Source organism: Taurulus bubalis (genome assembly GCF_910589615.1).
Source record: "Taurulus bubalis genome assembly, chromosome: 4".
In the NCBI taxonomy this organism is placed as follows: Eukaryota; Metazoa; Chordata; class Actinopteri; order Perciformes; family Cottidae; genus Taurulus; species Taurulus bubalis.
Genome location: NC_136592.1, coordinates 15,585,620 through 15,606,399, shown reverse-complemented (window position 1 = coordinate 15,606,399; position 20,780 = coordinate 15,585,620). Strand labels below are relative to the sequence as shown.

Below are 20,780 nucleotides of genomic sequence, written 5' to 3'. Positions count from 1 at the left end.
TCCAAGACACTTTATCTTGGCCATATGAATTATTTTCTCTCTTTTTTAATTATCTTTGATCATTTTGTATCACCTTTGGTCTGTTGAAAGTTACATGTTCTTACAAAATTGTAAGCATTACTTTCAGCATGGATGTTAGATACTCTACATACAGGCAGAGGAGGTCTGTGCTGGGTCATTGCTACTGATTTAGTCGCACATCCACATAGTATTTCTGCATAAATTGTGTGTGTACGGTAGATGTTTACTTACAATCATTATCAAAGACACAAAATCACTAAAATCCAAGCAGGACTAAAGCTGAAAATTGGACCTGCATTATTAGGAATCTACACCAGCTGATTGAGGATCTGTATTTAGTTGATGGATTTGGAACAAGGCTGATGGCAGTATAATCTTAAAAAAAGTATTTGAATGTTGACAGGTGTAATGATTAAGTATGTGTTGCTCTAGAATAGAAGCTTTAATCAAACAAGTTTACTCAATAGAATCATTAGACAAAACGTTGTGTTTTCATGGTCTTTTCCATGACATTAAACTATTTCCAGTGAATGAAAGAGGTTTTAACGTATCTTAATTTGAAAAGCCCAGACCGGATATGTCAACTGCATCTGCTCGCTTGACAGTTCCCTGATCATCTAGCGTTACTGTACACAACTCAAACGCGACAATGAAGCTGCTGTACAGGCGACCATCAAACAGTCTTAACTCACCGAGGAAGCGGTTTATTCGCACTGTATTCGTCTGTAATCCCCAAACACAGACAGACAAAGGGGCACAGAGGTCAAGACACGAGACACGACAATAAGCACCCGAAGGAGGCGTCTGTGTTATGTAGTCACGGGGAAAGCGTTCTTCTTCTACTGTCTTGGCAGAACTGCAAAAGCTATAGTCCGCCACCTGGCGGAGTATTCATTCCTGGCTACATTTTATATTTCATCCAATTCAACATTAATTTAGTAATGATATATTTATATGCACAGTAGACAATTATACATGTCGCTAAAGGTTCATCACACGTCAAACGTTAGTAGCATTGACCTTTTACTTTGAAGGCAGGAAACAACGCTTCGCCGGAAGTAAGTGTGAGTGCGGAAGCGCAGCCGAAACTTGAGCATAGCTCACTCTGCGAAGTGAAGTTCAGGTTGATATACATTACTTTTCGTTTAGTTGAAGATGTGCAAGTTGAATAATGTTGGTTAAATAAACCTAAATATTGTGAAGGCTGTTCAACCACGCGACCAACAACTGTATCTGACGTAAATCTCATATAATAAAGCAGCTTCTGATTGAACATACTACGTTACAGCCTGACCGGTGATACTTGTACATAGTCCTGACAGGTGATACTTGTACATAGTCCTGACAGGTGATACTTGTACATAGTCCTGACAGGTGATACTTGTACATATTCCTGACAGGTGATACTTGTACATAGTCCTGACAGCTGATACTTGTACATATTCCTGACAGGTTTACTGTGTTGGCAGGCAACAAGCCGAGAGAGACACAATGTCCTGATGGAGAACATTCGAACACGTCTTAAATTTGGAAATAAAGTTGAAGATGTAAAATTGAGGAAGCGAAAATCCCAACTATATTCAAAGGAAGATGAAAGTCCTCTTAACGACGGTGAGTTCCCTGTATGTGACATTTAAAATACAGTAGTAGACCAAACAACTGCATGCTGTGATGAAAGTACACCAGTAATACCACTAATATGACGTGATTCCTCCACAGGTGAACTGAGAACCAGAGTTGTTGTGTTTTCTGTGGCATTCAGAATCATTAACTGCTTCCTGGTTCAAACCAGCTTCGTCCCTGATGAGTACTGGCAGTCTCTGGAGGTTTCCCATCGTATGGTCTTCGAATATCCTTTTACATTGTCATCTGCAACTATGCGACTGGACTGTTGTGGATCATTGTGGATTATTATTTATGCTGATTACAAGGTACTGTGATCAACACTATGGATGTGCAGTCGGTTGAATGACGCGAAGGAAGAGTCCACTTCTACTGTGATTTATTGTAGACATGGAACAGGTGGTAGGGCAGGGGAGGCTGGTTTTATCTAAAATAAAACATAAAATATGTACCATTTATTATCACCACACACTGAATGTAATACATCAGGAGAAAATATATGCCTACACTAAAATTAACACAATGTTCATCATTCTAACTTAACCGTCTTAAACCTGCTTTTCACAACACACATTCTTGTTTAATTCATTTGTACTTAATTCCATCAAGGTTGGGAACCTCTCATGCAAAGGAGACTTGGCCAGGATGACAGTTTACAAAAGTGCAGACAAACATAATTAAATAAAAACAGGCAACGGATAAAATAATACAAAGGATGATAACAATGTGAAGAAGGCTAGAATATGTACCAAAGAAATTACAACCGTCTTGAATTCCAGCAGATATTCCTCAGTGTCATTTTCTTTTGCAGTCAATTCCAAGTGGCAGGAGCCGAAAACACCAAAGCTTTCTGTACACCAGGGATTACATTTTTTTTTTTTACTCTAACCAGTAAGAAATTGCATTTAAAGAAACACCTCAGAATGTATTTTCTATTCTTATTCTAACCTTAACAGTGTGACTTATGGGTATGTGACCTGGGAATGGAAGGAAGGACTAAGAGGATTCACCTATCCACTCTTATTTGCATTCATATACAAGTTATTATACTTCATAAACTACGACTCAGTCTATCTCCTGGCAAGTTCACATTTTCTATCCAGACAACCTTTACATGTCTATGACCAAATATATTTCCTATAGTCACTTTTCTTCACTAATCCTGGTCTGGTTTGTTCTACAGATATGGCTTCCACGAATAATTCAAGCACTATTCGCTGCGTTTGCAGATGTAAAATTCTTCTTCCTCATCCGAACGTTGGAAGGTTGTGATGTTGCAAAATGGACGGTAAGGAGTTCACCTGTAATGCTGTGTGAGTCACTGCAGATCATTCGTCAAACAGAGCTTCATGTCTGTTCAGATCTCCCCGAGCTTTCATTCTGTCTCCGTTCTATAGCCTCCGAAAACACACAACTTGTCCTACAGCCTCTTCTTGTTTTGGTCTCTAGTTCTTCTGCCATATGTGCTCGTGGTTCTCGTGGTACTGCTGCACCAGGACTCTGACTAACAGCATGGAGACAACCATCACCTGTCTGGCTCTTTCTTACTTCCCACTGCCTGGAACCAAAACACACAGCAGGTCTCGACTTGTTACTTCTTTCTCGTATTCATATCTTCCCTAAAATATGTTATTTACAGACACATTGTTGATGTTTTTACAGCAAAATATATTTGACCCTGGTCGCCTTGGCAGTCATCGTTCGACCGACAGCCCTGATTGTCTGGTTTCCTCTGGTGATGTATCATTTCTGGCTGGAAACTAACAAACTGAGGCTCATCACTCATAGCTTAGTTCCGATAGGGTTTGTACTTGTAATCTCCCGTCAACTGAATCTGTTTATACCTCACCTCTTTCTTGCATAATATATTTTTCCTTTCATTTCCAGAGCTTTAGCTGTCGTGAGTTCAACAGTAATCGACTGTATATTTTATGAAAAGGTAAAACCTAAACTCCATCATATGATTTTTAGATTACAGTAACAGCTGCTTATTCAAGCAAGCACTTTACAAACGTGACAGCTGCTCTCTCTGTTTCTCAGTGGACCTTGGTGCAGTTCAACTTCCTGAAGTTTAACGTCTTACATAGTGTAGCAGACTTCTACGGCTCTCATCCTTGGCACTGGTACTTCACTCAAGGGTTTGCTGTCGTGATTGGCCCTCATCTTCCGCTCTTTCTTCATGGGTGCAGTATCGCCTTCAAAAGATACAAAATTCTGTTGGCAGCGATCGTCTGGACAATCGTGGTTTACAGGTAAAGATAAAAAAGTCTTCACATTCATGAGCCCGTATTTATCAAACTTCTCAGAATGACACTTAAGGATGCTCCACAGAGCCAACAGGGACTCACTCGCTTCTCATTACAGTGAAGCGTTGGAGTGTGATCACATGATCAATCACATGTATGCTCAGAGTAGGGATAGGTAATCAGAAACAAGGATTCATTCCACAGATGGCATCTTTCATTCTTTCAAATGTCATCCTCATTTTCTCAGTGAGATGTTATTCTGCAGAAGAAGAAACAAGTTTGTTCAGTTGGATTTGTTTGTGTAATTAAACAAATATCTCCAGTGGCAATAAACTTGTTAAATATACAATGTCTAATAAGAATAAGATAATATAGGTGTTAAGTAGAGTAACATCAAATGTGTGTCTGCAGATGACGGCTTACAAGAAAGCAGCAGCAAATAGTATTCTGAATCACTCGTGTTGCTTCAGATATAACACATTATTCATCTTGATATATCATAGTCATAAAAAAAATTCATAAGTCAAAAGTTTGTAAATTGGAGTAATTGGAGTTTGTAATTTAATCTTGTACTTCAAGGTGCCCTGTAGCGTTTACTTGTAAACAAAGTTTTATTTACATCCAACAAACATATCTTGATGGAGCATTTGGAAAATTATTTTAGATTTTGAAATCTGCTTTGTTAACATCCATATCTACGTGCTGGCAGTCAATTGAACTGCCTTCACTGGCACATTGCTGCGGTTGTTGGTGTGTTGCTGACACCCGCCATCAGTGACCCACTCATAAAAATATTGTCATCAAAAACTCCACAGCGTGACTTTAAAACCAACTCTCGACCGCTTACTGACATGTTTGAATCCTTTCCTTCAGTTTGCTTCCTCACAAGGAGTTCAGATTCATCTATCCGGTGCTGCCTCTCTGTATGATCTTCTGTGGTAAGTTTTTATGTCACATGAAAAATATCTTTGTGATAATGAACCCGCCAGATGTGTCTTTTAATACTTCTTCTACTTCAGGGATTTCTTTGGCTAATTTGAAAGCGTGGCGACAAACTGCTGCATTCCTCGTGTTAGTGAGCAACCTGGTTGCAGCGCTGTACACCGGCCTGGTCCACCAGAGAGGCCCTCTGGACGTCATGGGCCACCTCCAGACACTGTGTGACGCCAGCAGCACCGCCACACCTCCGCAGCCTGATGTCCTCTTCCTCATGCCCTGCCACTCAACTCCTTATTATAGGTTAGGACTAAAGCAATTTTTTTTTAAATTCTTAAGATCGATGCTCTGATTCTGAATTTTCCAAATAAACCTTTTGAGAGGTGATGACGAATTAAAGATAATGGACATTAGGGCATTGTCCGAAACTTACAATTGAAGCAAAAACTAAAATCAGGACGCTTGTATAAAACCTGTGCACTTAATCTGGCTTTCGACCAGATCATTTGTTCCATGGCCATTGTGCAAACTGAGTCTGCCGATGACGACTGTGTCGTACAGTCGAACGCTCAAGAACAGCAATTAAAGGACCTAACGATGATGTTTATTTTCAACTGTACACTAATGTACATTAGTAGCTCCTAGGGCTGGTTATAACATATTTTATAACCCATAAGCGGTTCTGATAATGGATGGATGGATTTGACCTTTCTGTGTGGAATAGAAACATGTTAAACCTTTTTAAATAAAGAAAAGAAGTATGCTACATTTATGAATGCAGTAGTGATGGTTTTCTTTAATAAAAGCAGCTGTACAAGAACGTTACCTAAAAAAAATAAAAATAATTGTGATTGATTTCAGAAAATATATGACCAAAGTCCCTTTCTGAATTATAGGTTTGTGTAGACTACAAGAACGTCTTACCTTGTGATGTACTTCATGCAGCATCTGACTGTACTCTGTTCGTAGCCACGTCCACTGCCCGATGAAGATGAGGTTTCTCGAGTGTCCTCCAGATCTTGGAGAGGAGGGTTACGTCGATGAAGCCAACGGGTTCTACGACGATCCTCTCCACTGGCTCAGAACTTCATTTCCATACAAATCTTTTTTACCGACCCATCTGGTTTTGTTTGATGTTTTGGAGAAGGTCAGATATTCACAAATTATATTTCTCCATGTATTTTTCAAAATGTATGTGTGATTTGTATGTACATGTGTTTTTTTGTTGTAGGAAATCTCCGTGTTTCTGCAAGGGAATAAGTTTGTGAGGACAGCAGAGATATTTCATACTCACTTTCCAGAGGGAAGAGTTGGAGGAAGCATCTTTATTTATGAAAGGCACTGACACGCACTGGAACAATGGCAAGTTTCTGTCCTAAATGAAAATGTCACTTTATATGGATTTGCTACTGAAATAAATATTTGAATAACTGTTATTTTGTAATACCAATTGTCAGATGTGTCAAATGTATAACACAAACTGTATTTATTTTCACACTTGCATACAATTTGGTGACATTATTTCTTGTTATTTTTTGCCAACACGTGCAAATAAAAACAAATAAAACTGCCAGTTAAAACAAGCATGAGGTGGAATGTTAGAAAGCTGCATCTTAAATGAGTAAATTACAATCACTTCACACACTCACTACATGGCTATAGACACAAACATCCCATAATGTGGCATGCCCATAGTTTCCATTTTTGTTAAGAAAGGAAATCCCAATGAAGATTTCTCTGCTCAATAATTTCATGTGTATTTAACCAAGTACAGTGGTTGAAGATGGATTTCCATGGTGTTTGAGAAATAAATCATCAGGTCCCCAATTTACAGTTGCAGAAGAGTTTTTTTCTATAAAACTTGTGGATCAGATAGGCCACATCTTTTACTCAAACATAACGATTACTTCACTAAAAACAAAAAAGCTCAAGGACATTCAGTAGCATAGAAAGTTGAACATTGTGCAAACTTCCAAAAAACACAAGACGTTGCTTCTAAAACACAACCCAAAAAAGAATTTGCAAATATAATATTAAACCAGTTAAGATATGTTTAGTATTTGGGATCAAACGGCATCGGACCCAGTTCTATTTTGACGTCAGCCATGTGTCTGTCTGCGTTTCTTCCTGATCGGCTCCATTTGCGTTCACTGTGTGGTCGAGATCTGGCTCTCTGCTGCTTTCGCTGTTGATGCTTCGCCCTCGAGCCCTTAGAGTCCGTGTCTGGTCTTTCAAATGGCCCACTGTGTGGTCACAACACAAAACAACTAGGGCATTAAGATTAGAGCATTACACTCATTTATGTACAACCTGCAGCATGATAATCAGGCAGGATTTAAAAAAAAACTAAAACACAACAACAACTGGCTAGTTAGGACAAGCATCTGAAAATAAGGGACGTATCAGAAAAAACTTAAAGGATAACTTCAGCGGTGGTATTTAGACCAAACACTTATTTAAAAAGGGTAACTTTTTCCCATATATTCTATCAAAGTCACTAATGCGGACAACTTTTTTTTTTTATTGTTCCAGTATTGAGGAATAATGCAGCAGCTCGAGGCAACTCCTATAAGTATCTGACAACATTATGGAAAGGACCCAACAGAAATGAAATGTTTAACCTGCTCAGTCACAACAATCAGTCAGCTGTACATCATGCGCCTGCAGAGTGTGTGTATATATATATATATTTGTTAAAAGCATGAATTTATATCGATAGAGATAATAAGAATCTAGCCTTGTGGCACTCCTGTGTGTTGATGAATATGTTATTTAATATTTACTGACACAAACCGGCCACTTGACAATCACATTAAGCGAGCTCATTAACAAAACATTCTGTCGTGCATAGCAATGGATCAAACCCACCACTTCTTAGCTTAGGAGTTTCCTGCAGTTTCATTGATTGAAGTATGTAATGAAGTACACATTTTAAGGAAAATATAATAATTTCCTCGAAAGAATTTAAACCCATGTGAATATGCATTCATCAGTGGAAACATGATTGATCTATATATATGTAGAATTGTATTTTTGCTGAATAAACAGGTACTGCCCACCGTTTTCTGTAAACTAAATGTGATGAAACACTGGAGTTTTTTGCATTTTAATGGTTGAAAGCAGCTCAGCACACCATCTACTGTTTTTACATTTAAAAAAGTCTTTAATTCCAGAAAAACTACTAGAAATTATTGATAGAGGATTGAAAAGCTCCAATGTAAAGGTTAACTCTTAAGCGGTAACTTTCAGCATAGAGTAGTAGAGTAGATTCCTACTCATACGGGACAATACTTTTTAACTTACGTTGGGCCATAGTTTTTTATCTCATCCTCTCCAGAGAAGTGCCGGTAGAAGTGATCAAAATCTCTGAATAAGTCTCCATTAAGGCCATGATACTCAGACTCGTGAATTCCAATCAGATAGTTTTCCACGACGCTGACAAAGTCTGTGAACAGCATCTGGTCGTGGATGAACACTCCGTTGTGGAAGAAGTTGCTGATGAACACCTCCAGCTCTTTCCAGTGGCGGAAGTGGTCGACTTCTTTGTGCACGTAGCTTTTCAGCAGCTGGTAAAATTCATCTGCTCTGATTGGCTCTGTGGCTTTGTCGAAGCGGTTCATGGACTCCTGAAAGGCGCAGTCAAAACCGCCGGAGCATCCTTTCAAGTTGATCTTGTGGGCGTCTTGACCTCGACCTTCGTGAACTTTATCCCCTGATTTTCGAGTGTTGTGGTTGCTCTGGAAGGAATCGTCAGATTTGCGTTGAGGTTTGTGGAATCTGTGCCTCCACGACTCTTTTGTGTTCTTCTCACCGCGTCTCTTATCATAAAACCCACTGGCTTTGTTGATTAATGTCGACGCTGAATCCTTGAAGTTTCGGAAAGTTGATTTGACAGAATCTGAAAACTTCCTCAGGTTCTCCTTCACAGATTCCTTTGCTTTCTTTATCTGCTCTTTGTGGTGATGGACAAACTCCTTAGTGGAGTTCTTCACAGCATCAAATGTCTGCTTCACTTTCCCTGCCATGCCCTCATTTGTTCTTTTCACTTTGGACTCTGTGTCTCCTTTAGCTCTGTCTTCCTTGGTTTCCACATACAGCCTCTCCCACAGGTCCGAGCGTTGCTGCTCGAAGCTCAGTCTCTTCTCCAGCTCCATCAGTTGTGATTGGAGCTTGTCTGCCTCTGAACCAGCTTCCTTTCCAGCTCTGGGGATGTCATTTCTCAGCACATTTAACTCTCTCCTCAGCTCATCTGTAATCGTTCTCTCCTTGTCAAGTCTCTTATTCAGTGTCTGTGCTTCAGCCACCATGTCTTCCCTCTGGCTGTGGAAGCTTTCGATGAGCCGTTTCTCCTCCTCCAGCAGGTCTTTCAGCCTCTGTATTTCTGACAGCAGCGAGTCGGTACCAGCTCCCACCGCCTCCCGATCTCTAATCTTTGAGCGCAGGCTTCTCAGCTCCTGCTGTAGGGTGGAAAGGGACTTTTCTTCACGTTCTAGGGAGGTTTTCAGCAGCTGGTTCTCAGCTGTCAACTCCTGCTGCTGAGACACAATGTCTGTCCTCTCTTCAGTCTGCTGTTTCAGAAGCATTTCCAGGTCATCTCTTTGGGCCTTTGTGGAAAAAGAAGGGACATTTATGGTTTTTAAAGCGGTAGTTTAAAGTTGATATGAGTCATGACTCATGATTATTTAATTTAATTACTTATTCAGAATTTGAGCAGTAAAACAAAAATACAAGAGTACAAATTAAATGAGTTTGTGCTTCAGTCTTGATTTATAACTCATAACTTTGTTACCAAAGAAGTTCACAAGTTACCTGAATATGCTTCTGCTTGATGTTGAGCTCCTGGTTCTCTTTCTTTATCTTCTCAATCACTTCTGTGAGCAGTGAAATCACTTTTTGCTCATCTGGGTCATCCAAACCAAACTCACCCCTCTGGACCTGAGTGGTTAAAGGAAGACAAGTCATGGACCATTAAAGTTCTCGCTATATGGGTCATAAATGTTGAAGGTGATCAGAATGCTCACTCAATATTTTAATTATCTATAAGTAGATGAGTAGCTGTTCAAATCCCAGACACCAAGGCCGACTTGATATCGAGCTCCTGGTAATATTTTAATCTGGTGTAATGCAATGAGATACAATAATACCTTACTTTGAGACTTCTTTGTGTTAACTCAAGTCAATGATAGATTTGATGTCTTTGTGAGTGGATTTGATTGCATTAATGTTTAAAGTTGTTTTTGAGTATTATTTTATGTACACACATACATAGCAAACAAGATATAATAATTACCTTACAATGTAATGTTATCTAATACAACGCCACAAACTACAACCTCAAGAATAACCATGTTTTTGGACAGAGTATCAATTAAAAATGATACATGAATCATTTTATTGTTGCATTATGAGACTGTTGTTTGGTTGAACAAGCATTTAAAAATAAAGAAACTACAAATTAGGGTGAGGGTTTAGATTTATGACAGACGTGAATGAGTAAATGATTATTGTAATGTACGTTCTGCCATAAATGAGCTTATTGTAGCTTAGGTTGTGACCTTTGTCGTCACTTACCTCTTTTATACAAGCTTGTTCTCCAACATGTTGTTGAATCAGATCCCTCGCAACATCAAGTTCATGCACTCTGATTTTATCAACAGTTTTCTGTCTTTCTTGAATCTGGACTGTACCTGTAAAACACACAGATTATTCACATATTACATATTTCTTTAACAATACATCACAGTTTGTAGTGGTCTAAAAAACTCAAAGACCGTTATGAGGAACAAACTGTTTACATTTCACATAAGAATTGTAGTTCCCACCAGAAATAAGAACCGCTGAGATATCTCTTGCACGCTTGGTCTTAAAGTAAACTAAGGATCTGTAGGAAAATAAACAGCCATTTCTAAAGTTGCAAGAGGAGACTGATGACTCAACAAAACAAGCACAAAGTCACATCTGGAAAACAAGGGCCATGAACCGAAACCAGATAAATTCCTTTGAAAACCAGTGTGATTATTTGATCGGTCACAGATGATGATGGTGCTACACTGTCAATCTTCTGGCAAGAAAGAAATATATATATTAATGTCTGTAAAATGGAAATGACTGTTTAAGTATACTTTCTATGTTTACGATAACATTCAAATCATTCAGTTCTGTAGTGACCTCCTTACCATAGAAGTGGCCAAAGCCCATACTGATGGCGATGACGAGGGCGATCAGGATACAGCTGTTGAGGATGCTGCTGCCCTGGCCTCGAATTCGGAAATCCAGACTAACTTCTGCTTCTGCTTCTGCATCCTCCTCCTCCTCCTCCTCCTCCTCCTCCTCCTCTTCCTCCTTCTGCTGCTGCTGCTGCTGCCACTTCTGTTCTTCAACCTCCTCCTCTTTCTCCTCCTCCTCCTCCTCCTCCTCCTCACTCTGGCCGGACTCCACCACCTCCTCCTCAGGCTCTGTGACGATGCTTGTGGTATTTTTCCTCAACCTTCGTCTCCGGACCACAGTGCTGGTGCTTCGTCCTGCCTCGTCCTCACTGCTGCTCGAGTTTGTCGCTGTAGGCTGCTGCACTTGGAAAACTAAAGTAAAAATACTCAAAGTTATGGCTGCAGTGATTATTTGCTGTAAATAAATTCCCAAAAAGTCAAATCAACTCTTTCAGCAGACGGCAAAAAAAAAAAAAAAAGTGTAAATACTAATGTAAACCGAAATGAAGAAAAAATTGTTCCTGTTCAGTCGATTCACTGTCAAACACATATTTTCTGATATCAGACCCTGTTTGACCAACCTGAAGACACCTCTCTTCACGCCTTTTTAGGATGATCTGTGAGACGTATGTGATGCCCTTAATAGAGTGGTGCAGGAATGAGTCCTATAACCCAGAAGAGTGAGCCTTTTTGCACTTCCCTCATCTCAAAGTCATTGTATATTTCTGAATGACTTTTGGGTTAGATGCCTTAAATAAGGTATATGGTTAACTCAAGCTAAAATAAATTTTGACGCTTGGTTTTACAATGTAAAATACATCAATAGATACCAGTCTTGTGAATGTTGAAGCTGTTAAATAAGGCGGTTGCGGTTAAATAGAGAGTGACTGGTTCAGTGGTAGAGGAGGGTCGTCCTACAATCAAGGGATCGGCGGTTCGAACCCAGCTCCGCTCGTCCATGTTGGTCTGTCACAAACTCCCATTTACCAAATGTGCCGAGGCACTAGGAGAGTGGTGTTAGAATTTGAGCCTCTCTTCATGATTGGGCTCTGATGACGGACTCCGTGGAGCAGGCAGCGGCGGCGCTGCTTCTGTCCCACATTCAAGCTCCAGGCTTTTCAGTAAATATGCAGAAGCGATCGTTAACCCTGAGTCTAATTCCTCTATGTTGACTCTTTGGCTGTGAAATAAAAACAGCTGGCTAAAGCATTAAGATAGTACAGTGTATAGGTGTATGTGTTGTTGCAGTCCTACCAGTCTCTGCTGCAGTGAAGGCATACTGGCTGCTGCAGGAGGTGCCGAGGTAAAACTCTTCATTGGCTGCCGCCTCGACATGCTGGCCCTCCTTCAAATCTCCAAGAGTCACAATGTCTGAGTGATCGCTGGAGGACAACAGAGCGACATGCTGTTTCCCTTTGGTGTCGTCTCCGGCCTGGTGAAGATACAATATACTGAAGTTGGAAGGCAAAGGGAGCAGCATCTGAATTATTCAAAGACACCCTGAAGGTTATTTGTATAGTGTTCTCACCTCAGAAGCACACAATGTCTCATCTATGGTTTGTTCTTCCAGAGTTTTGTCAAGTGACTCAGCAACCTTCTCTTTAACACACTGAGCTGAAAATATACCATTCGAAATAAAATGAGTGAATTGTTATTATTACAAAGTAACATTTGACTTAGTCGTGCAGCAAAGATATATGTGATAGCAATGACGGTCATAATTCTAAACCGAAAGTCAAATATTTTCACTATTGATTAGTTGATTACTTTCTTGTTTGTCTATAGTTGTAATAGTTTGGTCTATAAAGAAAAATAACGCAAAATGAAGATCACAAAGTCTAAGTTGGGAGCAATCTATTCAAATTAGATTTTCAAATACAATATTCAGATATTTATATACTAAATTTCGAATCTAGCATCTTTAAAGAATTAGGCTACAGTGTAACTTTCAGATGAAGGACATTCTCACTTGTTTTTGTCTGAACATAAACACCTGATGTACCAAAGAAAACATTTTAATCTTATATCATACTAATTACATAATTAGCTGTTAATATTACTGAGTGATATTGTTAAACTCAAGCAGAAAAAAAGAGCGTATTATGAAGATGTTTTACTATTATCCTGCAGCTCTGCTTCCTTCACTGGAGGGCGCTCTAACGGCTCAGCTTCCACTGCAGCCTCCGATCCCAATGTCTCGATATCTGAACCCTGTAAACACAATAAGCATACACTAAAACTGAGCATAATGAAAGAAATACATATCTATTTATTCAAAATCACAACTACTGCATAATTTGATGAATATCAATAAGTAAGTATAGTAAGTATTTGTATGAAAGATAGTCTTTATAACTTAAACCCTGGCTTGAATTTTGGTAAATAAAATATATTTCTGTATACAAGTTGCTGCAGCTCATTCTAGGGAATTGCAAATGTCCACTTTTATGGGATTTTTTTGTGGTAATGGTTGTATGTGCTGTCACATCAGTGGACTATGTCTTAAAGTATTTTACTACAATCAAATGAACGGTTCATCATAAAAAAAGTAGATACAAGTTTTCTCAACAATTCCAAGAATGAGTTGGGAAGAAGTTGCCAAAATGTTTCACAGATGCTGAAAATTGTGAAGATGTTTGAGATAAATCAACCTGGAGTCTCATTTTGATTAAATGTGATGCTGGACTCCACTGATCTTGTGAATAAATATTTTATGTCTTTAGTTTCCTTCACAGACATTTTGTTCATAATTTCACAAGTTTTTATACATTTTGTTTTGTTTCTGGTTTAATTTTATATTGTAATAAACCCCACTATCCTTGCTGCCTCTTTAAAATAAAATACTATAAATACAACAACAACAACTGAAAATAGCTGGGATTACAAACAAGAAAAGGATTTATACCTCATTACTGATAATGGTCCAGCCACAGGACGACTCTGCATCACTTGACGTCTCTGACATTTCTGTCAGTTGTCAGCAATATACAGGGATCTAGAAGAGATCATGAGGTAAAACACTGGAAACAGCATGTGGTGGTGAAAAAAATATAGTGTGCAAGTGTAAGTCATGAATCTTCAGTTTTAACAGTCCAAAATGAGCTTATTATTGTACATAATCAAGATATGAAATACAATAATAAACTTCAAGAGTGCTCTACGAAATTAAACCGGTTTGCTTTTCTTCCTTTGGGTGTATTTGACAGTCAGATTAGTACACTGCGATAAAGGCATTAAATAGCAGGAACCGGATAAAAGCATTTGCTATTTTCCTGCGTTCATTGATGAAAATGAACAGATTGACCGTGCCTGTTGGAGTGGTGTCACACAGACAACGAATAATGACACTAATATCCATTTATTCGGGGGGCCTGATTGAGCAGAAACCCAACCTGACCCCAAGCAGCTTGTAACTGTTTCACGATTGACTATTACTACTTTACTATGTGGAGTACTGGAAAGTACCCGTCACTGGACAATTTTGTTGTATTGTTGTGTACCACAAATGTATAGAGATCTATAAGATAAATTAACTCTGAGACAAATCTGGTTGTTTTAGAAAATATAAGTGTTTTTAACAGATTAAGCTGGATGGCTAAATCGTGTTTCATTCACCACCAGCATTACGCCCTTTCCAGTCATTAGTTCATAGACTTGAGACTGAGTACTTGTATGCACCATTCAAATAAATAATAACAATATATAAACCCATCTGGACAGCGACCTCTATCGGTGACAAACCACAACAGTAGTTTACACATTTGGTCAGCTCCTGCGGCCCGACAATGAAAACAGCCAACGTTTCCCTTAAAAACAGTCGTTACCTGAAGCAAACATCCGTTAACATCAACCACATGGGGACATTAAGCGGTCTGTTCGCAGCTCGTTCACTAACTTAGAGGCTAACGTTGGCTATTAACATCACCTCTCTGAGTATCGGTTAAGAAGTGCCTTGTCGATATATTTATCTTTAGCAGGTTTTTAACATTACTAGCTTGTGACAAACATGTGTAGAAAATGTACTTAACGCACCGGTATCTTGTGCCCAACGACGAAGCAGCTGTTTACATGGAGCTCAAGAGTTGTTGCAGTCTGCCCCAGCCCAGGTTATCCGTTAACAACACCGAAAAACTGACTGTAGACGGGAAATGTAGTTTTTAAGTGGCGTGGGTGGTCACGCAGCGCCACGCCTGCAGCCAAGTCTTGGAACTACATTTCCCATAAATCAGCGCGGTGGCCCAACGTGCTCAGCAAGGGTGGAAACAAATAACTCCTGGGCCCTATTTCTCGTACCTGGCTTACTGAGTTAGCGGGCTAATTGTCAGGATAAGATGACGTAGGTCAGGCGTTCTCGGTTTCTCGAAGCAAGCTTAGATTAATCACCATAGCAACACATCCAAAAATTTAAACCTGCTCCCGGGCAGGTTTACTGAACTTCACTGGATAAGCTGGACACTCCCACGGACAAAAAAAGCAGCTCACTTCCTCATTGATGAAGGAGCGATATTAATTATATTAGTTTTATAGGGAGAGAGTTCCCTATATCATCATGACTTCCTGTACGCGGCGCTATAGATTTTGCCGGCAAGAAATAATTTATTTATTGATCACCACAGGCGCAGCTGATCGCCCGTCTCAGACACAGACTATCAGCCGCTGCATGCCGCGCTGTTCTTAAGTTTATTTAGCTCTTAAGAAACTTATGGATGTGTTGAAAGCACTCATAATTATATGACAGTGCTATTAGTACACCATACATATCATTATTGTAGAACATGATTAAGGTGATCGTGATGAGAATACAGAGAATCAAACATAATTTATTTTCACTGCTTCAATTGATTGAATTTCTGATTATGAATAATGCATACTACTGATCCGCCCATACACATATTCAAACTCATATACACATATATAGTACATGATTCATACGTGCATACAGTACATATATCCTCATAAGTATATACTTATTCGTACATATAATCTGATTGATTTGGGTGATGAAACACTTCAACTTAGCCGATACATTTTCTCAACACTGACGCATTTAACTTGTCTGATATATTTGCGACGCTTATGTCTCGCAGCCGGGGCTGTTAAAGTTGCGTTTACGGCAACAATGTTGCAAAAACTTTGGAATATTCGCAACGCGTTTGCTGTGAATGACTACGGTATTGACGTCCTCATATGCCTTCATGATCATCTCCTGCTTCTCATTAGAGAAATAAAAAGAGGTTCCTCTGAGTTTATTTGCCATTGTACTGTTAGAACATCGTGGTGTCAGTGCTCCATTATTATCCCTTCTGAAGAGGAGCGGGCGCGCGCATTCATCCAGATGACTGACGTCTGACTAGAATTAACGAGACGTTTCAGCGCGGATCAGCCGTGAAGAAACCCAGATAGCCTGATGTCAATCATCTCGCTAATTTAAGATGGAGATTAGGACATTTGCTTGACTTTGTTTAGCCATGTACGAAGAATACCCCCTGCGGCTTCGTAAAAAGCATAAACAAGGAAGCGTGACAAAGCAGACCGCCAACCAATTAAAAAACTTGGGTGTTTTTGTACTGCGTAGTGGCGTTATCAGAAGTTGTATAAAGTATTTCACTATATGCAGCCGTTTTCAGAAAGCACGTGCTCGTCATTGCTATGGGCAGTTGGCGCGTTTTGTCGGCTGCGAGCCAACAGACTGTTTGTTGGACGAATACTAAGTTATGTTGCCCGACTGGAAGTCAGTAACTTTAGTATGTTTAGTATGCTGGTACTATGAGTTAGTTTACTGGGCAAACAAACCAATTTACTGTGTGTGTGTGTGTGTGTGTGTGTGTGTGTGTGTGTGTGTGTGTGTGTGTGTGTGTGTGTGTGTGTGGTAATTACTAAAATGTTGTACTTTTGTCATAGTTTTACATAATAGCCTAAAGAGTATAAGCTTATACATGCAGCAATACGGGAACTTTAATTTCTAACACTAATTGTTGTCGAGAATGTTCATTTTAGCACAAAAATGTATAACTTTTCCACATCATGTGTTTGGGATTAAAAACGTAGGCGTGAATTGATTATTTAATTATGAGAGAATTGTTGTCAAAGTATGATGCAGTTTCATGTTAGATATTCAGATTATTGAAGTAAGGGTCATAGTACCACTAAAAATACTCCATTGCAAATCCTGAATTATAAATATATCTGGAGAATACAAAAATATGTGGAGGAGCAAAAATAACATCTCGCTGTTAACTAAAGAAGAAACAGGGGGAACAAAGTAAGGGCCTTGTACTTAAATACAAATGTTAGGTACCTTTTACATATAAATACATATGAAGAGCTTAAACATGTTTTATGCTTTGTTATAAATTAGAACACCCAACGATTAATACAAGTTGAGCTGAAGCGGTTAGTCAATGATCGAAAATTAATCAGCAAATACACTGATTGTAGCCAAATGGGATCAAACCTTGTTACTAAATATGTACACTGAGTGGCGCTGTCTGTGTTCCTGAGATTGGCCTGCTATATAATCAATCAGAGCATGATTGACGGCAGGTGTTGGACCCCGGAAAGGGCAAAGGGTTTTGACCGCTTGCACGGTACGGTTATACTTCGAGCAACGTCATTGTTGGCATCTAGGGACCATATTCATGGGCCGAAGAGAATAAACTCATCTTATATAATACAACATGTCCGTGGATCGTTGAACCGAAGCGAAAGAACGCAAGGTGATTGAGGCGAAGCTAGAGCGCGCCAACTAGATCAATCCAGAGGGGAAAGCGCCCCAGTAGGCCAGGTATTGTGGACGGGGCTCCTTTAACACTGATAGTCATTTAAGTCTATTTTTATGAAAAAATATATTGGACAAAACAAGCATTGAGAAGAGTAATTTTGGGCTCTGTGTCATTTATGATGCACATTCTCACTATGCTCTTTTTTTTTTTTTTTTTAGGAATCAAAGTAATCAATTATTTCATTAAGAAAATAAGCAGCTGATGAATTCATGATGAAAATAATTATTAGTTGCAGCACTATGTAAAATAGTTTAATCTTACTACTTTAACCAACTCAAAGATTAAATGCTCACAAACATGATGCTGTATAATTCTATTCAAACCACTTTAATGAGTGTGTGTTCAAATGTCTCCTGTCTGGAAGGCCATTGAAGAAGTTAAAGGAACAAGTTGGTTTGTAGGTGAAATTACAGCCTTTGCGGTTAAAAAGAAAAAAAGACAGCAAAAACAAATGAAGACGCGTTGCATTTTTGATACTTTTATTTAAATTGAGAATCAGACATTCATAATTAATAATCATGTCTAAAACCTCCTAACTAAACTTTTTTTGTGTGCAAAAAACAACTTGCACGTGGCTTTGCTGACAAGGTCAAAAATATAACAACCTTAACGGAACATATCACAAAACATAATAATTACAAAAAGGTACATTCAATTTTCCAGACTTGAGACCTGCTTTCTCACTGAGGAGCAGCAGCTGTCGGTTCCCCTGAGTTTGACTAAAAATGACCCACAGCGCTTCACCTCATTATCAAAACGCAACAGTACTGCAAACAGTGAAAACACAATTCCGTGTTTTATTCCTAAATTCACACGTTTGGACAGGAACATAATTCCAACATAACACCATTCATGATGAAAGACAACAGACCAACATCTCGGGACATTCGCTTGAGGATCTTGACCTCAATCTTACAGACATTAATGATCCAAGTGAATTTCATCTGCACCTTTAACAGGAACATGGAAAAATAAAAAAACGAAACTGAATGAACTGAAAAGGCCCAATTCAGAACTATGTGTGTGTGTATTTCAGATTCTGGATTGAGCCCTTAGCTCTAACAAAACCGGATATATGAATACATTACGGATCCAGTTCAAATGAAAATGTATATTCTTCTTTTACTTTGCAACTAAAATCATTACTCCACTGTATTAAAAAGTATCTTGAAAGACAACAGCTTAAAAAAACACTTGATTTAGTGGAAATAAATGATGATTAAGAAACAGCTTTCATCCTGCTTTCTCGTAGTACAACATAGTATACAGGAATACAATTAGTATGAGAACACTGACAATGACCACATTTCACACAAAGAAAGGATTATTTTTAACAGATCTCTGTCAGTATGCCAATACGCAACGGTGACCTTTGAAAACAATCTTTGGTTTACATTGTTTGCTTTTCAAAAGAAAGTTAAGCTGATTGTGTCACTTTTCATGATTGAATCCTCCGCAGAATCCTCTGATTGAAAATACAGAAATGTGAAAACATTTGTGGGCCCACCGACTGTTCTACATTCTTTGTTACGATAATTGAAAAAAATGGGTGAGATCTTCAAATTATCTGTATAAAAGGCATGCCATGTAAATACATGTATTTCTTGTTTGACAGGTACTTTACATTAGTACCATGTGAGGAAATCTCGCAAATACAAACTTTAAAATAATTTTGTAAAATAATGTTTAAAAATCAGTGGGTGCTCATTTTCACAAGACTGCACTGTTGCAACACAGACACTACTCAATATAGTATACTGTACTTCATCATTTTCATCTACAATTTACAGATATCTGTTTGCAACAGTTTTCGAGGCACTCTGCGACAGAATAATTTGATTTGTGTACATAAAATTGATTCTTAAATCGTCCCTATATCATCATTATGTACCTGTTAATCCTGCTGGCACTTCCTCAGAGTTTTAACCCGCAACACTTCACTCTTTTTGTCGTGGGTCAAGGCCACTAATGTGCAAGGCTTCGTTTGAGGAGCTCAACTGATTTCAAAGGCCGCGTTTCATCTTTGGTCTAACGTGTTCTTCGATTATTTCACATTCCTCAGTAACCTTCTGCCAGAGATTAGTTGAGAGACTAAAATAAACTCAGGTAGCAAACAACTCTTTGGTTAATAGCATCACAGTCACCGCTGCATATTGGCAGATAATACAAAACTACTTGGCAGACAAGTGCTAATCTTTATCTACTCTACAACAAAACAAAAAACTACTTGGAACAAAGGTAACTACAATGTGTACTCGGAACTATATTATCTTCTAACAAAAATATAGTTTTATGGTGTTCATTCAATTTTTCACTTTCCTCTTTGATTAAACACTTACATTGCTTTTACTACAATCATTCTTCTCGTTTTGCATCCTCACGTGGAGCTTTTCCCTCAGAAAGATTAGGCTTTGGTTTCCACATCTGAGGGATGCTTTCCCACATTAAGGCCAATTATAAAGCTTTTCTGTACCGAAACACCGCTGCAAGCACTTCTGGTATGAATCTTTACACAAATAAAAAGGAAGAAGTCAATAAACAAAAGAGTCTGTCGTAAAAAAAAAACAGACGTTATAGGACCTGAGGAGATACTACAGATGGGGTTTTCATCTGTGGGGAGGTTGGTGCAACAACAGATACATTCATTCTATTAGGCAATTACACTCTACAACAGTTTAGTACTGAGAATATACCCTGTTAAGCATGTAACACTACATGACTTTTCAAATGTACTAAACTTTGTTCCCTGAGTTTAGGAAAACAATAAGATAATAAAATAAATTCTGAATTGAGGTAGTATAAAATAGGAATAGCAAGGGCAGCTGCACACTGAAATACAACACAAAAGCAGACATTCATTATCTTTTCACACCATAACTCAATAATGGACAAAATGATCAAAAAACACCATTAATACTGGCTCAGTACCTCAGCAACATCTGAGGAGATAAATAACAAAATGTTCC

General features: G+C 38.7%; 2 protein-coding genes across 2 annotated transcripts; one reads left to right on the top strand and one right to left on the bottom strand.

Moving 5' to 3' along the window:
- Nucleotides 1-1,520: 1,520 nt before the first annotated feature.
- On the top strand, nt 1,521-6,194 carry pigb (phosphatidylinositol glycan anchor biosynthesis, class B; the record flags this gene model as incomplete). The annotated part of the gene is made up of 12 exons (XM_079217062.1): nt 1,521-1,632; nt 1,741-1,857; nt 2,567-2,724; nt 2,828-2,932; nt 3,094-3,224; nt 3,307-3,447; nt 3,532-3,583; nt 3,685-3,896; nt 4,764-4,828; nt 4,910-5,129; nt 5,796-5,973; nt 6,058-6,194. 12 exons carry the CDS (start codon nt 1,521-1,523, stop codon nt 6,169-6,171), a joined length of 1,605 nt encoding a protein of 534 aa, XP_079073188.1. The 3' UTR covers nt 6,172-6,194.
- Nucleotides 6,195-6,879: 685 nt separating this feature from the next.
- On the bottom strand, nt 6,880-15,134 carry ccpg1 (cell cycle progression 1; the record flags this gene model as incomplete). Its single annotated transcript, XM_079217061.1, has 10 exons — nt 15,065-15,134; nt 13,938-14,027; nt 13,150-13,243; nt 12,561-12,646; nt 12,287-12,464; nt 11,003-11,404; nt 10,398-10,513; nt 9,636-9,761; nt 8,130-9,430; nt 6,880-7,069 (listed from the first exon to the last, which is right to left on the bottom strand). The coding sequence occupies exons 2-10, from the start codon at nt 13,995-13,997 to the stop codon at nt 6,880-6,882; spliced, it is 2,553 nt and encodes an 850-aa protein (XP_079073187.1). The 5' UTR covers nt 13,998-14,027; nt 15,065-15,134.
- Between the last annotated feature and the right edge of the window lie 5,646 nt (nt 15,135-20,780).